Below are 25,450 nucleotides of genomic sequence, written 5' to 3'. Positions count from 1 at the left end.
TAAATCTCACTGATGTATCTCTACAGAGCTTTCAACAAATTTAATCTAAAACTACTTGTTCTGATGCTTCTGGCATGTTTCAGCAGCCAATTTACAAGAGAAACAAGCCTAAAAGTCTTGCTCAGTGAAAAACACAAAACAGAGACACACACACAAAAAACAAAAGCAATAATGAAAACAAATTTATACTGTCTTATGGTTTCTTTTAACCCTTGAGCACATATTTAATACATTATAATCATCCAATTGCCCCCGGTTTCAATAATTGGCTTCTTCATTTAATATAAAGATTATTTTTTAAAAAAGAAAAAATAATATAAAGAATATTTTGAAGCAGATTTAATGAGCTCTTTATTGAGGACAACTATGTGCACAGTACTGTACCTCACTGGCTAATCACCTTTTCACCCTAGCCAAAAGCCACAGGAAAACTGAGATGAGAAAATACTTTGACTAATGTGTATCTTCACCATCCTCCCCAACTGATTCTGCCCAAACTTCCTTTTATATTCTTCAGAAGGATAAAAGTAAACTTTGTTTCTGATAGGTCATCTGTCAATCTTTGTTCCATACTTCAGGAAAGTGATGGGAGAAGATTTTAAAAAGAATTTTTTAAATTGCTCCACGTTTTCTTTCAATCTCACCATTCTTTAAGAGTACAGAATACAGAGCCAGGCATCCTGATTTCAAACCTAAATTCCATGGCATTGGGCAAGTTACTGTATATCTCTATGCCTTGGTTTCCTCTCCCATAAAATGGGTACAATGAGGTTGTTATATGGAGGAAATTATTCAATACATGTAAGTCTCACAGAACAGTTCCTGGCACATGAAGTTCAACACGTGTAACTGTTATTAACATTCCCATGTCAATGCTCTTTTCATTTTAATCTGCTCTTTGTAGTTTGAATCTGCAAGCCCACATTTATGTGTATCCTAGAGCCCAAGTCCATGTCATCCTGCCTCCAACAAAACATCTTTCTGTCCTATTCTTGATTTTCTACAATAGTTACAGTCCATACTATAAAGTCTCAAATTGTTTTCAATTTCCTGTGTCATTCTCTAGTGCTACACATCTTCCCAATTCATGGTGTGACAGGAATGTTGTGGACATCAGTTTGGAGTCAGACAGACCTGGGTTCAAATCAGATTTTATCTCCTTCCCCTTTCGTCCTGGCTCATTCTGCTCCAGCGTCTTTGGTTGAACACATCAGACATTCCTCTGCCTCAGGACACTTGTACCTGCTGTTCCCTCTGCCTGGAATGTTCTTCCCCAGGTATCTCCATGGCTTGTTTCCTCACTTCATCTTGACATCTGCCTAAGAGCACCAATCAGAGAGGCTTCCCCTCTAGCTAAAATAGCACCCTCACTCATTCTTTACCTCCTGGCCTTGTTTTATTTTTTCCTCATAGTACTTATAATCACTAGACATTTTATTACATATTTACATGCTTGTTTGTGTATCTTCTGTCAGCCCTCACTAGAATATAAGCTCCAGGAGGGATGCTTACCTAATCAGGTTGTTGTGTGAACTGAATGAGATAGCATGTATAAAGTATAAAGCCTTCATAAATATTTTTAAAAAAGCCTAACAAAGTGCTGAACATACAGCAAATGTTCATTTTCTCCCTTTCTTCACGATAACAAGCAAAGAGGGTGGGCACATTGCCTCTCTTGTATCTCGACCACCACCATCATCCCCCACAATCAGTATCCCAGATATCTGAGAAGAATGGATGGAAACTTCAATTTTATGGTCATTATTTAGATTTACAACAAATGTCAGCATATCCTAATTAGATTTTAAAAACGCTTGGTTGTGAAAATATAGGCATATACTTCTTACACACACACAGAGTAACATTAAATAAGAATGCTTGTGAAAAGGGTTCTTTTGATTGTTTTTTTCCCTAGTTAATCAACAACTCATTTTCTGTCACCCATTTTTATTGAACATCTCTCTTCCTGATCTTAACGCAGCTTATTGCCTTAGTAAGTAGGAAGCACGGAACACAAACCCATCTTTCTCTTATGTCTGAGTACAACACCTTGGCTCAGGGTCATTATTATGGACTCCAATTCCATTTGATTTAAGATATTAACGATTCGGTACATTGGCCTGACTCTACTCTGACCTCAAGACAAACCAAGGTAATTACTTTCTCAAATTAAACTCCCAGGAAAGGTTCTTATTTATCTCTTATTTGTCACATTTTTCTAACACACACACACACACACACACACACACACTCACACACACACAGAACGTATTTAACAAGGGTTCTGTACTCAAGTTTCACTTGAAATTATAGTTTTCTAAATCTGGTTCTGTTTGACATCACAAAAATGAAATAACCAGAGTTTATTTAAAACTTGAAAGAATAAGTAAATGATTCAACATATTTTGGAAAATAAAGGAAATAAAGTATCACAATCATGTAAATGCAACTATATTGCCCTATTCTCACCCAACAACAGTAAGAGAAGTAGCAACAATAACAAGTTACCATGTTTTTGCTTTTCCATTCAATAGTTTATACCTGGGACTAAGCTTGTTGGCAGGACTGTTAACAATACAGTTTAATTGCTTTCATTACTCAGTGCTGCTCTGACTTAGTCTCACTACCCATAGTGACCTTTAAGCCACCTCCAAGAACAAATCACCCTTGTGAGGGAAGAGACATACATAAACTTTGTTTATGCTTTTTAAATCATCTTATCCCTAACTCACAAGTCAGCAGAGTATTGAAAAAAAATTAATGGATGGTTGCATTTGAATTCTATGTCTACCATTTCCCAGTTACCCTGGTAAGAACTGACTTGACTTCTTTGAAATTCTGTTTCTTCATCTGTGCTTTGGGCATCCAAATCAATCCTACATCAGAATAATGTACAGAAGATTACATAAGAGATCACTGAAAGTGCCTGGTATTTAAAAATACCAAAATAATGTTTATTTTTCTTCCTTTCTTCACCCTTTTTCTGTCCAAGGTATGAAACACCTAAGTCTAGAGCATTTTCACTATGTTCTCTCATTTACTCCACATACAAGTACTGAGTTTCCACAACATGCCAGGCACTGTGCAAAATGTGGGGCTACACTGGTAAATAAAATACAAACCTCATCCTAAAGGAGATCCTAAACAAAAGGACTAAATTATACTCTAGGCACATTTAAGGTTATATTTGACAATCAGACATTTTCCCCAGGAAGAAATAATTCCCAGCTATCCAAAGGTTTTACAATGTGTAGGATTCACAAACTATGCAGTAATACAATATCCTGTGAATTACCTCACTGCCCAGATCAATGCAGGACCGTGATGTTATCATACCAGCTTAGTCGTCTATCTCCATCAGTGGACCCAAAGGCACCAGTCATACAAGGTACAGTATAGTCACACATTTTTTTCCCTCCCTTCCCCTAAGTGTACTTAATGGGTAATGAGACAAAAGTAGGACTTAGCCATTATTTATCACTGGTTCCTTCTGCATTCATTTTTCAAAGTCTATTCACCTGGAGTATGTGATTTTCATAACATGATTTAAGCTCTTCTTTTAGTTACTGTTACCACTGCATTCTATAGTTACATCCGATAACGTGATGCACCTTTCAAACAATGAGCTCTTTTTGTATCTGTAATTCAAATCATTCCCACTTTGTCCTAGGCTCTAGTAATTTGAATCATTATTGTTTATCTTTTAAAGAAAACTAATTTCATTTAGTGCTAGGGTATCTAATACTTTTAAATACTTAAAAACCCACATTCCCACAAAATGGCTGTCAATAACTCCGAAAAAAGGAAAGCAATTTTAAACTTTATCTTTTTGTTAAAAATGTGTCTTTACATGGGGGGTCAACTTTGTGATATAAAGTCCAAACAAATGGAAATAGATCTTATTCTGAAACTGGCACCCACATTGGACAATGGGCTGGTGACAAATGTCTGTCAGGTCCAATTCTGCTACTTCCCCTCAATAATTCCTGAAGGTTTTATTTTATGACAGACTTTATAAAGTCAAGGAAAAGGGAATAAAACGGAGTTTACTCACCAATATTACCTTAAACCTAATCACACATATAAGCTGCAATCATTAATAGTAACAATAATACGTAGCTATAACCACAGGAAAACCCTTAGTTAGGAATGATAGAAGGAAATGTCTTTATCTTGAGTCAAGGTCCAGATCTTTTGTCTTCATCTTGGTCCTTTTGCCTTTTATAGTGATCATATAACAATATATAAATGTATCAAATTAACATGTTGTATACCTTAAATGTATCCAAGGTTATAGTCAAATATATTTCAATAAAAATAGAAATAGGAACATTTTTAGAAAGAGAGACTCAATTTCTCACCCTATTTGACCTTAGCATTTTGAAGACTCTACCTATTACTATGTCCTCACTTGGTGCTAATTATTCATCCTTCTCTCTTTTCTATTAACAGTGATTTATAAAAATTATCTATTGTTACAATGATTATTGAATAAAGGAGACAAGCACTTACATGAATAATCAGATGTACTCAAATAACGGGAAAAAACATTAAGAGCCCTATTTAAAAAGTAGTTGTAACTCAAAATTTCAAGTTAAGGGTTATTTTCATTCATTTAAAAAAATCAATAAAATATTTACAAACTAGTAAAAACTGCTTTTTGAAACATCTACATAGAAAAAGTTTTGCCATTTTCAGCAACCTGGATGGACTTGGAGGGTATTATGCTAAGTGAAATGTCAGACATAAAGATAAATACTGTATGATATCGCTTATATGTGGAATCTAAAAAATACAACAAACTAGTAAATATAACATAAAAGGAGCAGACTCACAGATCTAGAGAACAAACTAGTGGTTATGGGGGGGCTGGGGGGGCGGAATACAGAGGTAGGGGAATGGGAGGTACAAACTACTGGGTATTAGACAGGCTCAAGAATGTATTGTACAACACGGGGAATATAGCCAATATTCTGTAATAACTGTAAGTGGAAAGTAACCTTTAAAAATTGTATAAAAGTTTAAAAAAATTTTTTAAAGAAAATACTAATTAAAGATATCCCCAAAATCATTTTACCTGTACAGCTTCAAGTCTGTGGATCAAAAACTGAAAGTTCCACCATGGGTCCAATCAACTGATTTTCTCAACCATTTGACAAGTCTTACCAAGCTTTTTAGCAGACTAATAATATAATTAAGGCAATTTTAATATACTCATGAGTAACAGTCATAATATATCATTTATGTATAATTGCTAACTATATACCTAATATGTTACAGTAAATATATCATGTTATATGCCAACTTATAGTTTCATCCCTCCCACCAATCACAAGTAAGTCTTTTTCACATTTCTTTCTCCTGTAGCATTTGAGGCTTTATCTTGTACAGAGTGGGTGCTCATTAAAATGTATGTCAAAACAAAACATTCATATCCCCAAATCTACTGAATATCCACTGGTAGGAAAGGTAATTTTCACTTCTATAGTTTTCACTGTGAATTCAACATTCAGAAAACAAAAGAGTATAAGTTTCAGTTATGCAGGATGAATAAGCTCTGGAAATCTAATGTGCAGCATGGTGCCTATGGTTAACAATACTGTACTACGTACTTGAAATTTGCTAAGAGAGTACATCTTAAATGTTCGCACCATAAAAACAGAAAGGTAACTATGTGAAGTGACGGATATGTTAACTAGCTTGATTGTGGTAATCATTTCACAATGTATACTATATCAAAACATCATGTTATATACTTTAAATATATATAATGTTTGTCAAAAGAGAGGGTCAGAGAAAGCATTGTGATGATAGAAGCAGGGGTCAATGACAGACAACTTTGCTGCCTTCGATGTGAAAGAGAAAGGAGCCGGGAGCCAAGGAATGTTGTCATCTGCTAGAAGCTGGAAAGGGCAAGGAAATGGACTCTCCCCTTGAGATTACAGAAAGGAACACAGCCCTGTCAATACCTTGATTTTTGTCTAGAGAAACCCATATCAGACTTCCGAACTACATAACTGTAAGATAATATAAATTCATGTCGCTTTAAGCCACTAAGTTTGTAGTAATTTTTTATGGCGGCAGCAGAAACCTAACACAATGCCCAGGGTTTTTTTAAATACTGAGAGCAAAAGCCTTAATACAGAATCAGTTTGACAATATGTTTTTACATATTCCATTTCTTAATGACAGTTTAATTGGCCTCCATAATAAACGGCCAAGTATTTTCTGATGGTTAACCAAACACAGTGACCCAATTAAAATCTAAGGCTTGACAGTAAACTAAGAGATCAATGCCACCATATAGCTCCTATTATTATTATTAGCTCAGCTTTTTAAAAACTGTCTCTCCCAAATATTTATCTTGACTTTATGGTATGAATTATAACTCAAAGTAAGCAAATCGTTGATGCAGTGGTTCCTATCTATAAAATTTCAGCTAATAAATGAAAAAGGAAAGATAGAATTGTATATTATCATTTTGCAATGCCCTAATAAAGCAATGGATCTTAGTCAGGGATCAACAAACTCCAGCTAAGGGCCAGATCCAGTCTGTGGCTTGATTTTTTCTTGGCCTGTGAGCTAAGAATGATTTTTACATTCTTAAATGGTAAAAAAAACTAAAAGAAGAATAGTATTTCATGACATATAAAAAATTATATGAAATTCAAATTTCAGTGTTTATTTATAAAGTTGCATGGGAACACAGCCATGTCCACTTATTTATATAATGTCTATGGCTCCTCTGGGGCTATAATAGCAGGGTTGAGTAGTTCTAAGAGACCTTATGGTGCACAAAACCTAAAATGTTCACTATTTGGATTTTACATAAAATGTCTGCCAACACCTGCTCTAGACAATGATCATCAATGGTAGCTAATACCTAAAATGAGAGGCAACCAGAATATCTATGCAGGATCCTCGCCAAAAAAGTCAAAACCGATCAAGGCTCCTGATCAAACTACCAGTTCACAGGAAATACAATGGACAGAGGAAAATGTAAGATTAACACCACTGGGATGTATTCTGAAAAATATATAATGTAGGAAACTCTACAGGACAAATAAATTTCTTTGAAAAATAATTTTCAACAGAAAAACAGGAGACCTGGACAGGAAACTTATAGACTGAAAAACACAAATAACTGTAATGTGTAAATTACAGCTGTATTCTGATTCAAACAAACCGTGAGTAGAAAACAGAATTATGAGATCATTAAGGAAATGTGATCCCAATTTAATATATGTGGGTATTAGGAAATTATTAATTTGTTTAAACTTCATAATGGTATTGCAGTTTTGTTTTGATAAGGGGTCCTTATTTTTCAGATATTTATTAAAAGTAATATGATATCTGGAATTTGCAAATAATCTAGTGAAGACGGAAAAAACAGGAAATAGGGGTATATAAATGAAATACGATTTGTCATGTTTTGATAATTGTTGAAGCTGGATTATGGGTAAATGTGGTTATTACACTATTCCCTCTAGTGTTGTATATGTTTGGATTTTCCTTAATAAAGGTATTTTAAAAAGCATTCTTTCCCAAAAATCTTGAGGTTCATGAAGATAACAATTTTATAATCATAATTTGTTTCAAAACATAAAGAACCCAATGGTAAAAATACCAAAAGCAAAGAGTATCCTGTATTTCAATATGGTACAGATTTCACATTTTATTTCTAAAAATGTCAATAAATTTACCTTCAGTAAAAACACAGAATAATGGACATTTCAAGGACGAGAATCAACTGTGGAAAACAATCATCTTGGAGAAGACAAGCTGACTTTATTTTCCGAAGCACTTTCAAAACCAGCAGCCCAATACAAATGATCATTAGCCTTATATTACCTCTTGTCTGTAAACAACATTTTAATTTCAAGAGAATTAAAGATTATAAACACTTCCCCATCAAACAAAGTCTTATTTGTTGTAAGACCTCTGATTAATACCGAGAGTTAGGTAACATCCATTTAACAAGTAGCTCTTGCAGACACTGAAATAGCTACACACATCAATACACTTAACATTCACAATTCATCCTGGAGACAGGTATTCCCATCCTCATTTTACGATAAAGGACTGAGACACAGAAAGATAAAGCTGCAAAACCAGTTAATGACCTGAGCCAGACTGGAAATCAAGTCTGTCTAATCTGAATGTCAGTCCAGTATTAAAGAAGGCCAGCACCTTCAACTCCTTGCAAATTCTGGATCTGTTCAGAGATAAGGAGCTGGACAAGCTTGACCTTTCTCTAGGGAAGAAGCCCTGGTCCTTATATCTTCCAAAGAGCAAGGTCAGTTCCTGAGTTTATATCCTGTTTTTGCAAGTTAAGGACCAAAGAGACAAGTACAAAGATTTTCATTGAATATTGTTTGTAATAGCTGAAAAAAATAAGGAAATAAACTAAAATTTTGCCAGTAGAGAAATGACTAAATTACCTGTGGTACAAACAGACTGAAATAATATGCAACATCTATTTCTAACTCCTTGATATACCTCAAAAAATACAATGTTGAATGAAAAAAAGCAAATTGCAAAAGTATACTATACATTCACGTAAAAGTTTTTAAACATACAGAACCATACTATTTACACATAGTTATGAATAAATATGTAGTAGAGATTTTTTAAAATAAACCTATATGAGAAGAATGAACCTCAAGTTCAGAATAATTCTTACCTTCGGGAAAGGAATCAAGAGAATGGTAAGCGGATATTTTAGCTGTGTCTGTAGCAGTTTACTCTTAAAAAGATATAAAGAATATACGGCAAATTGTTAACCTTGGTTTAATGTGTATTATGAGTATGTGAGTTCTTTTCATAGTATTTTCTATTTTTGCCTATTTGGGCCAATTTAAATTTTAAATAAAAATAAATACAATAATTACTTTTTCTTTATTAGGAAAAAAAAAGAACACAAGTGAATCTTAAACGGTGGGAAAGGAAGAAGGAATCCTCCTGATAGAACTGGGGAGAAAACTGAGAGAGGCTAGGGTTCCAATCTAGATCTGCTTGCTTCCAAAGCCACCATACTGTTCTCTAAAATCAATTCAGATTGTCCATAGAACTTTCCAAGTAGAGATGAACTGCATTCAAATTGAGCCTGTTGGGAACACTTACCCAAAAGAGTTGTCCCTCCTAATCTCACCATTATAAAGTTCATTCCCAAGGAAGTCCTAGAAAAATCAATGCTTGTGGAGGACAAAACCTACTGATTATCACTGTGAATGTGTTCCGTTTTGTGTGACTATTCTGTGGTTGAAGTTCTGGTATTCTACAGAGGCATTTTAAATAAATATACAGTCCCATGACATTGTATGCAGGGACTGGCAGCTTGCCATGTCAACTCAACTAAGATAACCATCCTCAGGAAAACTGATGTACTGATTCCCACCTTGTTGAGATCTGAGGAATTTCCCACATCTCTTGAGGTATTTGGTGAGATCAAAGAATTCAGGTACTTAGAGAGGTCAAAGATACAAAGTAGCATTTCAGCAATCTATTAATTATTAACAAACAATAGTTTCCCAGAAATACATATATTTGCGTGATAATTTTGAATTATTCACTAACACTATAGACTAAATATGTACTAAGTAAAACCTGCAAAATAATCAACGATCGGGTCCAATTTCCACCAAGCAAGTCCCTAAGACAAAGAGGGTAGAGCCAGGATTGAACATGAGGGAAAACAGATCTTTAACCCTCCCATTAAGCAAATCCCAACTCCTCCAAATGTATAAACTAGTTTCATCGCTTTTCTCTCTTCTTACTTGTTTAAACCCTCCTTCTCTAATAGGTTCTTCACCCAGCAAACAGAAAGCTCAAATTTCTCCCATCTTGAAAAAAAAAGAAAAATTGCCTGTATTTCTTTTTTCCCTCATAGCTAAGAACCTAAAGTCTACCTCATATTAATCAAAAAGCACCATTTTACAATTAATTGGTCACTTTATTCATTGAACAAATATTTGAGTGCTTAGTACACACCAGGCACTATTCAAGGCATCTGGATAAATCAGTGAACAAAACAAAGATCCCCACTTTTGATTACAGTCTAGCTGAAGTCAGGCAATAGATAATAAATTCTGTGATGCCTGGCACATACTGATTACTACCTATGTGTTTTGTGTTGTTGCTGTGTCATCGCTGTTACTTCTCTGTCTCATCTGCTGTGCAGTCAGGCATCGACCCTCATGAGTCTGTTAAAATGACTGAGAAAGGAATTACTGCCCTCTTTCCAAACTGCCAAAGCCAAGCAACTCTTTTTCTTCCTCATCTTTTGAGAATCAGGCACCAAGTCTAGGATGCTTCTTATCTAAATTTTCCATCACTATCCATTAAGAGGCACTGACTACTTTAATCTTTGCTCCACTGTATTCTGACCATGAAGCTAGTCTATGTATAACCCTGTCTTGTTGCTTTGCACATCTCTGTCTTGTGTTAAACCATTAGTTCTATTGAGGAAGTTGTTCAGTACCTACCATGGTGCCTAACACTTCCTAAGTACTCAATGAATGTTAGCGGAATAAAAGTTTCTTTAAACATTGTTCTCTATAATCCTTTCATATTTGCTCTAACAGCCCCCCATTTGGCTTTGCAAATGAAAGAAACAAAAAGTAAAGCCAATGCACAGACCAGCACAGCTGGTCAGAACAAATGAATATGTTTTGCTACTATTTATAAATGATTTTTAATGATTCAATTCTTTTTCAAGATCTCAATAAATGATGGCAGAAGAAACTGCTGTAATATATTTGGGAATAACTGAAAACATGTTTAAAACCATCCCCATACAAGGATATTTTTCCTCCTCAAAACTTAAAATATTGAATTACCTGCCACCTAATACCATGGCCCTCAAATTAAAGATGAAACTAAATTAAATTAAATTTTTAATTCACTGTGATTGATGAGAAAAAGCTTGTTAGTTATATTAATTACTAGAAAAAGAATTCAGAAATGCTTAAACAAAATAGACGATTCTCAGAAAATGGCTTTTTTTCCCCAACAAAAAATCACAATAACAAGAACATATAGCCATATTCCTAAGTGATACAACATTGTCCCTTTTTTTATTTTTTCAACACAGGGAGTAAAAGGCAGTAGACAAAAATCAACCTGTCAAGAAATGGTTTATTCAGTAATGGACTCACTACAGGGGATTTGTTCTGCTTTCACCAGCGAGCCCTTTGTGTAACAAGAACAAACTATTAAGGGTTTAATGACACTGCAATAGCATATTAGACACTGAAAAAGGAAATGAGGATTCTTTTCACCAAGTTGCTGTTGTTTCTACGGCCACCATGGGATCTACCATTCACACAACCCTCAAATGGGCAATCGATTGGGAAATGAGTTTTTCTGACTTTAGCCCTGCCTTTGACTCAGCTTTCTCTCATTTATTTTAAGATCTTGTAGAACCCAGCTTTTGGCAGGAACAACTGGAAGTCACTTGCTCCAAAAGAGACAAGTCAGCCTCAGAAACGGAACCAGGTTTGTTCATGGAATCCCCCCTGCGCACACAGCATCTCAAACAGCTGTGGGAGTAGTGAATGTGGTACCAGCTGAACGGTTCTCGTCTACTTCTCAGGACTGCTGTTTCATAGACTCACTGCTGCTTCTATACGCTCTTAGCTGCCCTCTTGTCTGCACAAGGTGTGATGTTCTGTGGTGGGCACCTGCTGATGAGGGTAATTATAGCATTAGTGGAAGCAAGCATGACATCTAAGATTGAAAAACAACCATCATTTGACTCCCTCAGAACTGCTTCTTTTTCTTTTGCAAGAGGTTACTCAGAGATTAAATTAAATCTGCCTCTATTTGAAAACAAGCCTTTAAATAGTTGTATAAATGGACTAGAGGAGGAAATCGCCTTTCAAAATTAAAAGTACTGTTATATGCGCAGGTGAGCATTTGATATTGTAACACCAGACAGCACTTGCTGACTCAACTTTCAATAGATTTCCATATATTTCTGTGTGGGTGGAATTAAAACAAATAATAGGAATAACAAGAACAATACTTCAAGGAGAAATATGAAATCCAGATCTTATAGAATGGAGGCAAAGAAGTTTTAAATTACTTTTATGCTTATTAACCAATTCAACAGAGACATTACATAAAACATTAATATCCAGAAACTTCATTTCATATCCAAAATTCAAATATATAACTTTCATATTAATTTAACTGTAAACTTGATATAAAATTCTTTACATTTACTAAAAAAAAAAAAACCAGTATTTTTAGATTTTAAAAAATAATCCATGATGCACTTTCAGAGAGGAACAAATTCCAAGGAATGAATATGATTAAATCCTGCTTCACTCTATCAGAATTTTATGATTTGGGGTATATTTTGAGTATTGTAGCTTACTGGATTAAAGCTTTCATTGTCAACCATGAAGTCTAAAAATAAGTGGAGAGGAGAGTGTTTCTTGAATTAGAAAAATGAAAAAAAAAAAAAACTTTTCAAATCAGCAAGGATTGATTTGTCTGACACACCCAGGACTGTGGTCCAGAAATTGAAAACATGCCCTTTAAATGCCACTGTTAGGACTCAGAACAGCTGCCTGTCCTCCAGCTATTGCACAGGGTAGTGCTGCTTCTGCAGAATAGAAGCAGACCTCAGAGAGCTGGGGCAGGGGTGGCACACACTGTCCTAATGTGGGCCTGCCGTAATCTGTAAAGACTATCAGGAGACCATTTTCTGCGTACCAAAGGGATTGCCAGGAATGTGACTTTTTGATTTCTAATAGCAGCATTAAAATCATGGGACCAGCCCAGCCTCTAAGATATTTCTAAGAAAACCCCAACATATTTAGTGATAGGTAGGAAATCTAACTGCCAAGGTTGATTCAAACACACCTCCTCTATACTTCACACACAAAATCACCATGACTCAGATCACAGAAGAAAAGTACTTCTGGATAACCAAGAATATAGCAGACCTCTCTTTGCTGAAGAAAATCTCCCCCATTATCCATGATGTATGCCTGCTTTGTTGTTAGTGAAAATGGAAAATAATGCAATCATTCCCATTGGGGACAGAGTCACAGGTTGTATCTTTCCCTGGGAACAACTTTAACTGGAAGTAATTTCAAGACTCTAACTAAAGCAGAGAAGAGAGCAACAAAGGCCACATTATTAAAACAACCATATAATCATTTTACATTCTCAAAAGAAAGAAGACAGAAAGATGTTAGAAAGCTTCCATGTTTTATTAACTAATTTTTTCCACATTTATCTATTTTGTCTTCAAAGGAAAGAGTAAAATCCTTATACGATTTTTATCAGGATGGATACCACAATATTTCTGCGTACAACACAAAATGAATAAGATCCAAAGCCACATCACAGAATATCTTATTTATTCATAAGAATAAATAAAAAGCAGTATTAATCAAATTAACTACTTTAATCTCTTCCTAATATCTATAATTTGAGCTATTTTTTACATGAAATACAGTGAAAGTTGAAAATAGCACCAGCTCACTTTAAGAGGGAGTCAAACATCTTACCTTAAAGATTAAAAACTTTTATAAGCATATCTGTTGCAAACATTATTATTGCTTCCCTCCTGTTTGCATAAATAAGTTGGATGTCTTACTTACAAATGAAGTAGAAAGTCTTTGTTATGAATTAATGGAATCAAACCTTGGTTAAAAACAATCATCCCAGCTCCAACATTTACAAAACCTCATTATATTTGTTTTAAAAATTCTGATAATTAAAATCACAGCTAGGAGCACTTATTAGACTTTTTTAAAACAAAATCAATATCAAACTTGCCATGCAATGTGAGAATAAGCACAGGCTTTTGCCATAACTGGTTTTTAGCTGAATTACTAATGTTGCAATTAACAAGTACTACAGAGAAATATAGCATCATCATCACCCTTAGTAGACATGGTTACTTTTCCAGATGTCTTCTGGTTGTCATGGTATCTATTATGTCCTCTTTCTCTCACATTTTTATTCTAGCTAACAGACCTGCAAGCTATTTAATCTAACTTACAGTTTTATGAAGATTTTATATGTTCCTGATATAGACTCTGAATGTATCTGTTGAACAAAATCAAAGAAGTTACTTAAATTTATATTTACACTTTCTGTTAAAAAGGGGATAAAATTAATTCGTAGTTCACATAATTGATAGAAACCAAAATCAATTAATTTTATATGTTCTACATAATTTATTTCAGAAAAAACCTATCTTCAGAATATTTTCCTTTTTAAAATATTTTCAAGTCTACATTTCTAGAAAAATAATATTTTAATGGCTGAAATAAAATTAATTGCATTTTAAGTGTTCTATATCCATATTTTTATTAAAAACCTACCCATTCAACACACTAAATATTAAAATAGTTCAAATAAATATCTAATAACATTTTCTGCTAGTAGTTTTTGTGAACAAGCAAACAACATAAACACAAATACCAAAAAATGGTATGCATTTATATTTTACTCTTTTGAAGGAATATTTTAGACATCCTGCTTTTTAGGGATTAATTTTTGTCCTGCAATGATGACCTTTCAAAAACAGAACAGGGTAACATTATTCGTGCTATACAATGTTTATGTACCATCCTTTTTTAAAAAAATGAATTCAATTTCTCTTCACTATACAATCTCTGCTGTCAACTCCTCTGGATGTAAAACATAAATACACACACCCTGATGTTCTCAGTGATGTCTTGGTAGTTAAAGTGGTGTACCCTTCTTCCCTAGGAGCAACAGGAGGGCTCTGCACTCTCTTCTAGAACAGTGTTCTCTCCCTCTAGGCTGAAGGAAAACATAATATTTAAATACTAAAAATGCAAATGCGGCTGAAGTTTTTATCAACTGTACTTCTCTACACACATACGATGCCTATATTAATTTCGCTTGAGTGCTTTTATTGCACTAATTAGACACTGAAAAGGAGCTGGCACATGGGAAAACTTTTCTGAACGCTGTATATGTTAACAGTCAGATTATAAACACCTGGGATATTCTTGCTATTCTCTGCGTGTAAATGACTCTGCAAACAACTAAATGCACCTATTAACATAGTGGGGGTGTGTGATGGAAAAGAGCAAGTGTTAAGAGTAAAAATATGGCATGCCCTTCTTATTCCGCCCTCATTCAGCGGATGCCTAGTACCTTTGAACACTCTGCACAGGCAGACCCTCGGGACGTATGCGAGTCACAACAACACACTCGACAACATCTCCCACGTCCCATTAATTGCAAAAATCTAATGATCTCACAGTGAGCCCTCGCCTCTCGAACATGTTTTCCATTTTTTGCAGAGACACCAGAGATGTCAGGAGACCCTCCCCTAGCTGAGGAAAGGAAAGTCGTTCCTTCTTGCCCCTCCTCACAGACCCCAACACTTTCATTAGAAGCGGCTCCACAAGTTCCTGGCTTGAGCCTCTAAGGAGGCAAGTTCAGCACCATGGAAAGGGCTCGAGTCGCGTGCAGAGGGGGAAGACACCAGGGGCTCTCCCCCAGCCACTCACCAGCGTCTGCTGCGACGGGAGTCCCGAGCGCTTGGTGGATCCCTGCTTGGAACTTAACCTTTTCCACGACTCGGCAAACCTGCCCCGGCTGGCGCTCCGGCTGCGCCTGCGGCTCTCCGCGCTGTCCTCGCGGTCCTCGCAGCCCCGCTCCATTTCGGCCGCGTCTCTCCACTTCTTCCCCATGCTAAGTTCGCCTCGCTCGGCCGGGCAACACCCCGGCGTCGAGCGCTCTCGCTCGCTCCTCAAGCCGCCGGGTCGCACTCCCGCCTGCACGTAGCTCACTGTTGGCGCCGCCTTTTTGCCTCCGCCGGCTCCGGCCACAGCCCTGCTGCACTCCGTTACCGCCGCCGCTGCCACCAGGCTGCGCTTGAGCCCGCGACTGGCCAAACTGGGGGCTGGGGCTGCGAGCGCCACCTGCGCCCGAGACAGCTTCCTTTTGCGCCCCCCAAACTGCTCTCCACCCGCGGCCGCCGCCTTCCCTGGGGGGAGGGGGGGCACGGCCCACACCTGGGGCTATTGATGCGCCGCTGGGTAGCTACCTCCAGTCACCCCGCCCCGCCCAGTCCCCCAGGCCTGGAGATCAACCTCACCCCACCACGAGCTGCAGGTGCAAGCCTGGGTTACCCACACTGGGTGGGTGGAGACTCCAGTTGGCTTGGAGAAAGACTGGAAACGTATAACTTTGTTCTTCCTTTTCTCTTTCTTCCCCTTCTCCCCTGTGCAGCAACAACTGTCTCCCAAGTATCCCTGGGGAAAGTAAAGCTTCGTCTCCTTGTCAGACGCCACGCTAATTCCTTCTCACGCCTGGTTAGACTAACCTACTTGTTCTCAAACTTGGCTGCACACTGGAGTTTACCTAAGGAAAAAAAATTTTTTAATGCTGATATTCCTCAGACTCTAATTTAATTGGCCTGGCTGTAGCCTGGGAATCAGGATAGTTAAAAGCTCCCCGGGTGATTCTTGCTGTTCGAACCGCAATTAAGAGCCTTCAAGGACCTGAACTATAGGGACAGGGCAGAGGAGGATCCTTGGAAGGGATAGAGGGTTGATACTTCTTAAATCAACACACTTCTCTCTCCGAGGTGGGAATGGGTATTCAGTTTACCCTTTCACTCCTGGGGCAAGGGTGGTACAGCCGTTAAGCAGTGAGGATGATGATGTTTGAGCTTCTGTTTGTTGTACATTCTTTGACACCTCCACCTCCGCCTGTGTTCATGCATCTGCCTCTGCTCATCAGAAGGAAAGCCAGCAGTCTCTCATCAGTTTTGTGTTAGTTATTTTACCAGATTGAGCTGTCCTCATATTCAGAAATGTCCTTGATCAGATGAGAGAAGGCCGTAGGGGGCATCATAAATTTACAAAAACTGAAACAATGACCTTACTCATTACTAAAGGGAAGGAGACCTAAACTCGCTCCTAGTTGAAAAGGGCTGTCTGGTTGCTTAACTGTTGCAACAGCAACAGATGTATTTTCATTTCTTTCTGAAATCAAGCATTCTCCCTCCTATTTGAGTAATTCCAGGTCTTCCCAGGAGGAAAAGGTGAAAAGGGAATAAGAGGGAAGGAGAGAGAGTGAGAAATGCTGTGGGAAAATTGGTGTTGTGGTGCCAGTTATGAAAAGCATAATTTGATTTGTCAGTGGTCAGTCTGATTAAGCAGAGGTTTTGGAATTGGCTAGTTCACAGGAATGGAATACAGAGCCCTAATATCCCACAGCTGTGCACCTGTATGTAGTGTTACATTAATATTAATCTTGTCATTTTAAGCAAAGCGACTCACAGAGCATACTTTCTACCTTTTTAAACAATCCTCTGTGTCCAGAAATCACACACCCATATTAAATAAAATGAGACTCTAAACAATGTTTGCAACACACAATGCCATTTAATGAGAAAACCACAGGCTCCATTCTGCGTTTTCACACTTCCTATCTAGGTTCATGGATTTGAAATTATTAGTGACATTTCATGGAAATATAATAATTCAGCCCAGATTCCTCCCCCTGACAAAAATAAATCAAAATGATTATGCATAGTTTACAAATTAGACAAGTATGAGAACTAAATACCAATTAGGGAGTAGAATAAAAGTCAATAAATTATGATAAAGTAAATATTTACCTTTTCCTTTAGTTGTCAATGAAGGGAAATATAGGTGAGAACACCCTAGAAGATGAAAAGCCTGTGTGCCAACTTGGATGACTTGAAAGTTCATTCTTTAGGTGTAATGATAAAATCCCTGAAAAGGAGCTACGAGGGGCCTTCACAGATATATCAAGGCACATAAAATCCAAGAATGCTCACCTCACAGAGCCACAAGCCCCTGGCTCACCTGCATCTGCCTATTAAGGGGAAAATAACCCTGCTATCAATCAATGGTATCTGTCATGAACGATGGTACCAGCACATCCATGAGCATTCAGAGCAACTGATGAGTTTTTTAAACACACTTAGAAAAATTTAATGATGAGTTTTGATTGCATATGTCATTTTTTTTAGCTGTTTGGTCTGAAAATGAGCTTTCAATTGCCCTTATCTTAGAGCAATTTTTTTTTTTTTTTTTTTTTTTTTTTTTGCGGTACGCGGGCCTCTCACTGTTGTGGCCTCTCCCACTGCAGAGCACAGGCTCCGGACGTGCAGGCTCAGTGGCCATGGCTCACGGGCCCAGCCGCTCCGCGGCATGTGAGATCTTCCCGGACCGGGGCACGAACCCGTGTCCCATGCATCGGCAGGTGGACTCTTAGAGCAATATTTTTAAAGCCTTGTCTGAAGACCATCTCTGCATTTCTTTTTGCACTTGACAAGGACCAAAAATGTCTGGGAACTGTACAAGAGGCTAAATTAGACATGATTATAAGCAAGCAGAAAATCGACCCCTTCCTCTTCTGATGTTCATTTGTCTTTTTTCAAGTTCCCTAATAGCCAGGAACTGGAAAACTATGTTAAATGTCTATCATATTTCTCACAAACTTAGCAGAGCATAGAAGCATCAAAACTAAGAACACGTTTAAAATCACCAGCATTGAAATTCTGGGAGCAGGCTTAGAAGCCATTTCCAGAGCACCTTAACTTTCCCAGAAGAGTCACCACAGTTACAAAGGTGGATGTTAATACATTAAAAAGGTAAACGGGAAGTATGACATAAACCTTTTTTTCTCCATTGCTTCTTGGCATTAAAGGATGTGAATATAAATAAAGATTAAGGCAAAATTACTTATATTGTTAAATAATAGATTTTCTACATAAAATTTTAAAAATTTTATGCATGAATCAATCAAAATATAATATTGTGAAGTGTTCTGGAAAGAGAACTTCAAGTAGGACTCAAAAAAATTTTTTTCAAGAAAATATTAGATGCCAAAGGTCATCTGTTAGCCCTAGGTGCTCTATGAACACACATGGTCCTACTAGCCTGTTGAGTCTATTATGAGTCTATAATCAGAAGAAACTCTCTCCAAATCCCATTTGCTCTGGGTCACATGGCCATGCACTGTATTGCAGGAGAGTTAACAGTAAATATATTTTCCTTTGGTTATTTCTAGTTATTTCCTTTGGTTATTTTCCTTTGGTTAGTTCTAGGCATGCCCTGGGACTAAGTAGATCAAGCAAAGTGTGAGAGGGGAGAGTAAACATAGAGAAAGTGACGAAAACTACAAAGCCATGTTTGGTCCACAATTTCTCCTCACAAAATAAGAGAATATGAACCACATTTCATCAATTTTAACACTCTCAATTTTTTACATTTTAACCTCCCTGAAATCGGGATGCTTTTTATGATAGATGGTATCTCAAATTCAGACTAATACGTTTTACTGAATCATAGAGATTTACAGTGAGATAGACACTTAGAGGTCTGTCCGTAGAAACCCAACAAGCTATCATTCATCCTCTGCCTAAACATTCAGTCTGCAGCATTAGATATCTTCTTTCTCATAAGCAGGACATTTCCTTACTAAACAATTTTAAGCATTAGAAGCTCATCCTTATAAACTAAGCTGAAACCCATGCCTTCTACCCTTATTTCAAATTCTAGAGTCACCCTAATTTAACATATGTTCTTTTCTTCATAGTCATCAGGTCTTGAAGATGGCCTTTACAAGCTTCCTAACTTTTATCTTCTCTTAAGTTAAACAATATCTGGTTCCTTTTGTCACATCCTCACACACATGGAGGAGCAAAGTCAGAACTGGCATTCTAGCATACTAAGAAATTTGAAAATGGTGAGTGTGAAATGAATTTGGAGCCAACTGCTTTGTGAATTCACTAAAAGCTTAATCACTATGACTAGACTCACAGTGAAGTGGGATTAGTCAATACCCCTGAAGCAGGAGATAGGATGTGTTTAGTTATGATTAGATTCCCTTCAGTAGATATGAGGCTGATTCTCACACAAGCCAAACAAATGTGAGAGCTGAAACAATTACTCCTGTAATTCGAGCAAAAAGATCTCCCAAAGCCCACGACTGTTAATGAAGAAAAGGAGCAGTAGGGTTATCCTGGTTATATAAGTTTGCCATCTATGTGGATGAAATTCTCTGGGGATCCCCTCCTGAAAACAATGTCATATCTTTCCTGAAATACCAGCTGCTACAGCTGGTACACACCCAAGTCCTCCCTGCAGGAGTCATTGCAGGTCAGAGAATCTAGCTGCATATCTGCACTGTTTCTTTTCTTCCTTCCTCCCTCCCTCCCTTCCTTCCTTTCTTCTTTCTCCTCTCTCTCTCTCTCTTCCACTCTCCTTTCCCCCTTCCTTCTTTCCTATTCTTAATTTTTCTGTAGACCATTTCCTCAACATAAAACAAAATCCTCCAATTGCCCAGTAAACACATTATGATTTGTAGAAATTTTTAGTATAAACCCTCTTTATCTTTCATTGATGTATTTGCATAAAAACACTTTTCCCTCTTTCTCAATCTACATGGTTTTTTAAAATTTTATTTCAAAATTAAAAGATCATGACTAAAGTAAGTTGTATAAGAATTATAAAAATAAATTAATAGAATTGAAAATAATTTAATGATTAAAACTGGGGAAAAAGGGAGAGAGAACAAAAAAAGGAAAGCGTAAGTGAACTAAATTCTTATCTATTATAAAATAATGTCTAAGATTTTTAAATATTAATATAATACTAGCAACAGAATGGCTAAAATTCTATAGATAGAAAATTTAAGCAGACAAAAAAATACCAAGTGTTGCCAAGGATGTGGAGCAACTGGAACCCTCACACTGCTAGTGGGAGTATACTGGTACAACTATTTTGGAGAACTATTTTGCACTGTCTACTAAAGCTGATGATATACATACTATGACCCTGCAATTCTACTCCAAGGTATATACCCAACAGAAATGCATGCACATGATCAATAAAATAAGGAAAAAACAGTCACAGCAGCACTATATGTAAAAGTCCCAAACTAGAAACTACACAAATGCCCATCAGCATAAATATGGATATATAAGTTTTGGAATAGTATACAGTAACAAGAATGAATGAATCACTGTTACATGCAAAACCATGGATGAAGTAATAAGAATAATGTAGTGTAGACAAATGTAAAAATAAGAATAATAAAGTAGAAAAAATACAAAAGTTCACTTCCACCAAATTGCTCTACAGTTATCATTAATATCTCTATTTTAAAGAAATGAAACTGGAAATTAGATGCTACATGATGGATGTGGTTTATGTAAAGAGGTAAATCAGAGGTTCAATGACTAGTACCATTGTCAAAGAAAAGACTTTATCCTTGTATCAAAAACAGTAAATAAATATAATGTTTTAAGTTAAAATACGTTATTTAAGCTTAACTGACTTTTCAACTGATATAGGATTCAGCCATCCCCAGGAGGAACTGGTCTTGCTGACAGTCAAAGAAATTGGTAGCTACCCATCTAGAAGGGACACATGTTTTCTCAAACTGCTTTTCTGACACCATGGATACCTGAACTTTTGTAATTCCACTACTTTTCTTCTTTAAAAATGCCACTCCTTCTTCAATGAGTAATCCTTTAAATTTTATCACTCATTAGCACCTTTCTAAAGTCAAGATTTTTTTAGGTGTGTAGCAAGAACTCCAGGAGACTGGGAGAGGATACACAGATGTGGTAAGGTGAGGTACAGAATGCAGCACCTGCAGGTTTCTAAAGGGAAACTATTGTTTCCTTCCTCCTCCTGAGTTAGACCACTAAAACAGAAGGCAATCATTTCTTCTAAAGTCCAGTTATTTCTGTTTGTCCAGTATAAAGAGCAAGAAAACATCAAAGGTCAGCTTCAAAATGAACACAGGGTCTAATCACTAGAGGAAGACTTTACTTTTTCTCCTTTTGAATTTTTAAGAAAGTATGAATATCTAAAAGCACCACACAGGTCAATAAAACTATTCAGTAATGTCCTACACAGTTAGGTCCAGCACTTAAACACGTTTAGTTTCCTAAATGTAAGTGTATTAAATGGCTTTATGAAACTAAAATTTTAAACTGCCCACTTGAATAATTTTGTGCAATTTTGTCCTTTTCTGCAAAAGGACAAGTAGTGTCATCTACTCCAATACAAAACAGAGTGAAAAGGGAACATGTAAGTGACCATGCAAAACTCCCATATTTCTTAAAGACACAATTTCTATTCACACTGGAAAAGAATTATTCAAATGTGATTTTTGAATTTGAGCATATTAATTAGAATCCTATTAAGCATTTTTCACTACTCAAAACAGAACAAATTTGTGCATTTTCCCCCCAAAGTATAAAGGTGAATGAAGTGAAAGCAATTAGTTAAACAAGAAACAGCAGCTTAGTAACCTTTTCATCTTTGATGTATTTCAAAGTTAATTTCCTCCAACTCATGCAAAATCATTATGGGGGCTTGAGAAGAGTCTGAAGGCAGAGGCTCAATGAACGAACTAAAACTCTCAAGTGCTTCACATTTCTCCTTTGACTTCCACAAAAGAAACAAAGCCAACAAGATGCTAAAAATGAGACAAGCTATTGTCATTGACACAATGTATTCCATTACAAATTACCTTTGCCTGGTGAATGGGCTCTTAAGAGGTTCAGTAGATACTCCAATGCCTACTATAACACTTGAGACTAAAAGATGGTTTGTATTAAATTGGGTTAAAAGAAATATATGTACCAAATAATGTAGAGTTATGCCATTTAGCTGAAAAGAAAGTTGGTCTGATTGTCTGAAAGGTATGAATTATGTTGCAACAATGAAAGGACTTACATGTCCAGTTTGGTGGCTTGAAAACAAAATTCATCACTGTTGAAACTACAAGAAGATGTAAAGCACTGCCAAACTGGTTAAAATAAAAACTTAACCAAAATGAGAATGCAAATGGGAAAGTCATAGTGCTCTAAACGCTTCTTTTCTGTTAAGGCTTTATTGACAAATGTTTCTTCTACCTAAAGGTGAACATTTAAGTGATTTTTAAGATCTCTAACAACAAGATGCCTCAGTATTTGTTCACTGGTTAGTTAGCTTCACTTCTTACTTTCTACCAGTATTTTTCAACCAGACCTAACGTGGAGTCATGGCAAACACATGAAGCACTCCTGTTCATTACTTCCATCATACTCACTAATACAGATGGATGCTACAAACTGTTCACCTGTGTGAACAACTTTGCAAGATGGTTGAAAGTTTCTAGCCAGCTTTTCTATGCATGTATAGAAATCTATGTATCTGTCATGACCACATTCTTTCCAAATTACTTTATGAAGTAAAGTAAACACACTGATTAAGATCATGGCAGTAATTTTAGTTTCAAGTGTCAACAATTTATTCATGTAGTATTCAAAAGTGTCCCTAAAAGTCCAAGTAGGATACGAGAAACTAAAACATTAATAACAATCATATTAAAATGGTTAACATTTATTAAGCACTTACTATGTGCCAGGCTTTTAGGGACAGGGACTTTAACATCTCACTTACACCAATAGACAGATCATCCACACAGAAAATTAATTAAGGAAACACAAGCTTTAAATGACACAATAGACCAGATAGATTTAATTGATATTTATAGCACATTCCATCCAAAAACAGCAGGTAAAATTTTCAAGTGCACACAGAACATTCTCCAGGACATATCACATTGTGGGTCACAAATCAAGCCTCGGTAAATTTAAGAAAATTGAAATCATATCAAGCACCTTTTCTGACCACAACACTATGAGATTAGAAATCAATTACAGGGAAAAGAAACGTAAAAAGCACAAACACATGGAAGCTAAACAATACATTACTAAATAACCAAGAGATCACTGAAGAAATCAAAGAGGAAATCAAAAAATAGCTAGAGACAAATTACAACAAAAACATGACGATCCAAAACCTATGGGATGCAGCATAAGAGGGAAGTTTATAGCAATACAAGCCAACCAAGCCTACAAGAAACAAGAAAAATCTCAAATAAACAATCTAACCTTACACCTAAAGAAAGCAGAGAAAGAACAAACAAAACCCAAAGTTAACAGAAGGAAAGAAATCATAAAGATCAGAGCAGAAATAAATGAAATAGAAACAAAGAAGGCAATAGCAAAGATCAATAAAACTAAAATCTAGTTCTTTCAAAAGATAAACAAAATTGACAAACCTTTAGCCAGACTCATCAAGAAAAAGAGGGAGAGGACTCAAATCAATAAAATGAGAAATAAAAAAGGAGAAGTTACAACGGACACCGCAGAAATACAAAGCACCCTAAGATACTACTACAAGCAACTCTATGCCAGTAAAATGGACAACCTGGAAAAAATGGACAAATCCTTAGAAAGCTATAACCTTCCAAGACTGAACCAGGAAGAAATAGAAAATATGAACAGACCAATCACAAGTAATAAAATTGAAACTGTGTTTAAACATCTCCCAACAAACAAAAGTCAAGGACCAGATGGCTTCACAGGTGAATTCTATCAAACATTGAGAGAAGAGCTAACACCCATCCTTCTCAAACTCTTCCAAAACAATTGCAGAGGAATGAACGCTCCCAACCTCATTCGATGAGGCCAACATCACCCTGATACCAAAGCCAGACAAAGACACTACAACAAAAGAAAATGACAGACCAATATCACTGACGAACATAGATGCAAAAATCCTCAACAAAATACTAGCAAACAGAACCCAACAACACATTAAAAGGATCATACACCATGATCAAGTGGGATTTATCCGAGGGATGCAAGGATTCTTCAATATATGCAAATCAATTAATTTGATACACCATATTAACAAATTGAAGAATAAAAGCCATATGATCATCTCAACAGATGAGGAAAAAGCTACTGACAAAATTCAACACCCATTTATGATAAAAACTCTCCAGAAAGTGGGCACAGAGCAAACCTACCTCAACATAATAAAGGCCATATATGACAAACCCACAGCAAACATCATTCTCAATGGTGAAAAACTGAAAGCATTTCCTCTAAGATCAAGAACAAGACAAGGATGTCCACTCTCACCACTATTATTCAACATAGTTTCAGAAGTTCTAGCCATAGCAATCAGAGAATTAAAAGGAATACAAATTGGAAAAAAGGAAGTAAAACTGTCACTGTTTGCAGATGACATGATACTATACATAGAGAATCCTAAAGATGCCAACAGAAAACTACTAGAGCTAATCAATGAATTTGGTAAAGTTGCAGAATACAAAATTAATGCACAGAAATCTCTTGCATTCTTATACACTAATGATGAAAAATCTGAAAGAGAAATTAAGGAAATGCTCCCATTTACCACTGAAACAAAAAGAATAAAATACCTAGGAATAAACCTATCTAGGGAGACAAAACACCTGTATGCAGAAAACTATAAGACACTGTTGAAAGAAATTAAAGATGATACCAACAAATGGAGAGATATACCATGTTCTTGGATTGGAAGAATCAATATTGTGAAAATGACTATACTACCTGAAGCAATCTACAGATTCAATG

The 25,450-nt window shown here is 36.3% G+C and overlaps 1 protein-coding gene across 6 annotated transcripts in view; it reads right to left on the bottom strand.

Moving 5' to 3' along the window:
• The window catches only part of TRPM3 (transient receptor potential cation channel subfamily M member 3), a gene marked incomplete at its 5' end in the record, with an annotated part of 803,286 nt that extends 787,594 nt beyond the window's left edge, over nucleotides 1–15,692 (bottom strand). For all 6 annotated transcript variants that reach the window (XM_082843093.1, XM_082843094.1, XM_082843098.1 and 3 more), the window contains one exon: nucleotides 15,510–15,692. In XM_082843093.1, coding sequence (XP_082699219.1) covers nucleotides 15,510–15,692 — 183 coding nt within the window. The remainder of the gene's footprint in view (nucleotides 1–15,509) is intronic.
• Between the last annotated feature and the right edge of the window lie 9,758 nt (nucleotides 15,693–25,450).

Source organism: Leucopleurus acutus (assembly GCF_964270905.1).
Source record: "Leucopleurus acutus genome assembly, chromosome: 7".
Taxonomy (NCBI): Eukaryota; Metazoa; Chordata; class Mammalia; order Artiodactyla; family Delphinidae; genus Leucopleurus; species Leucopleurus acutus.
This window is presented reverse-complemented; position numbering and strand designations above follow the sequence as displayed.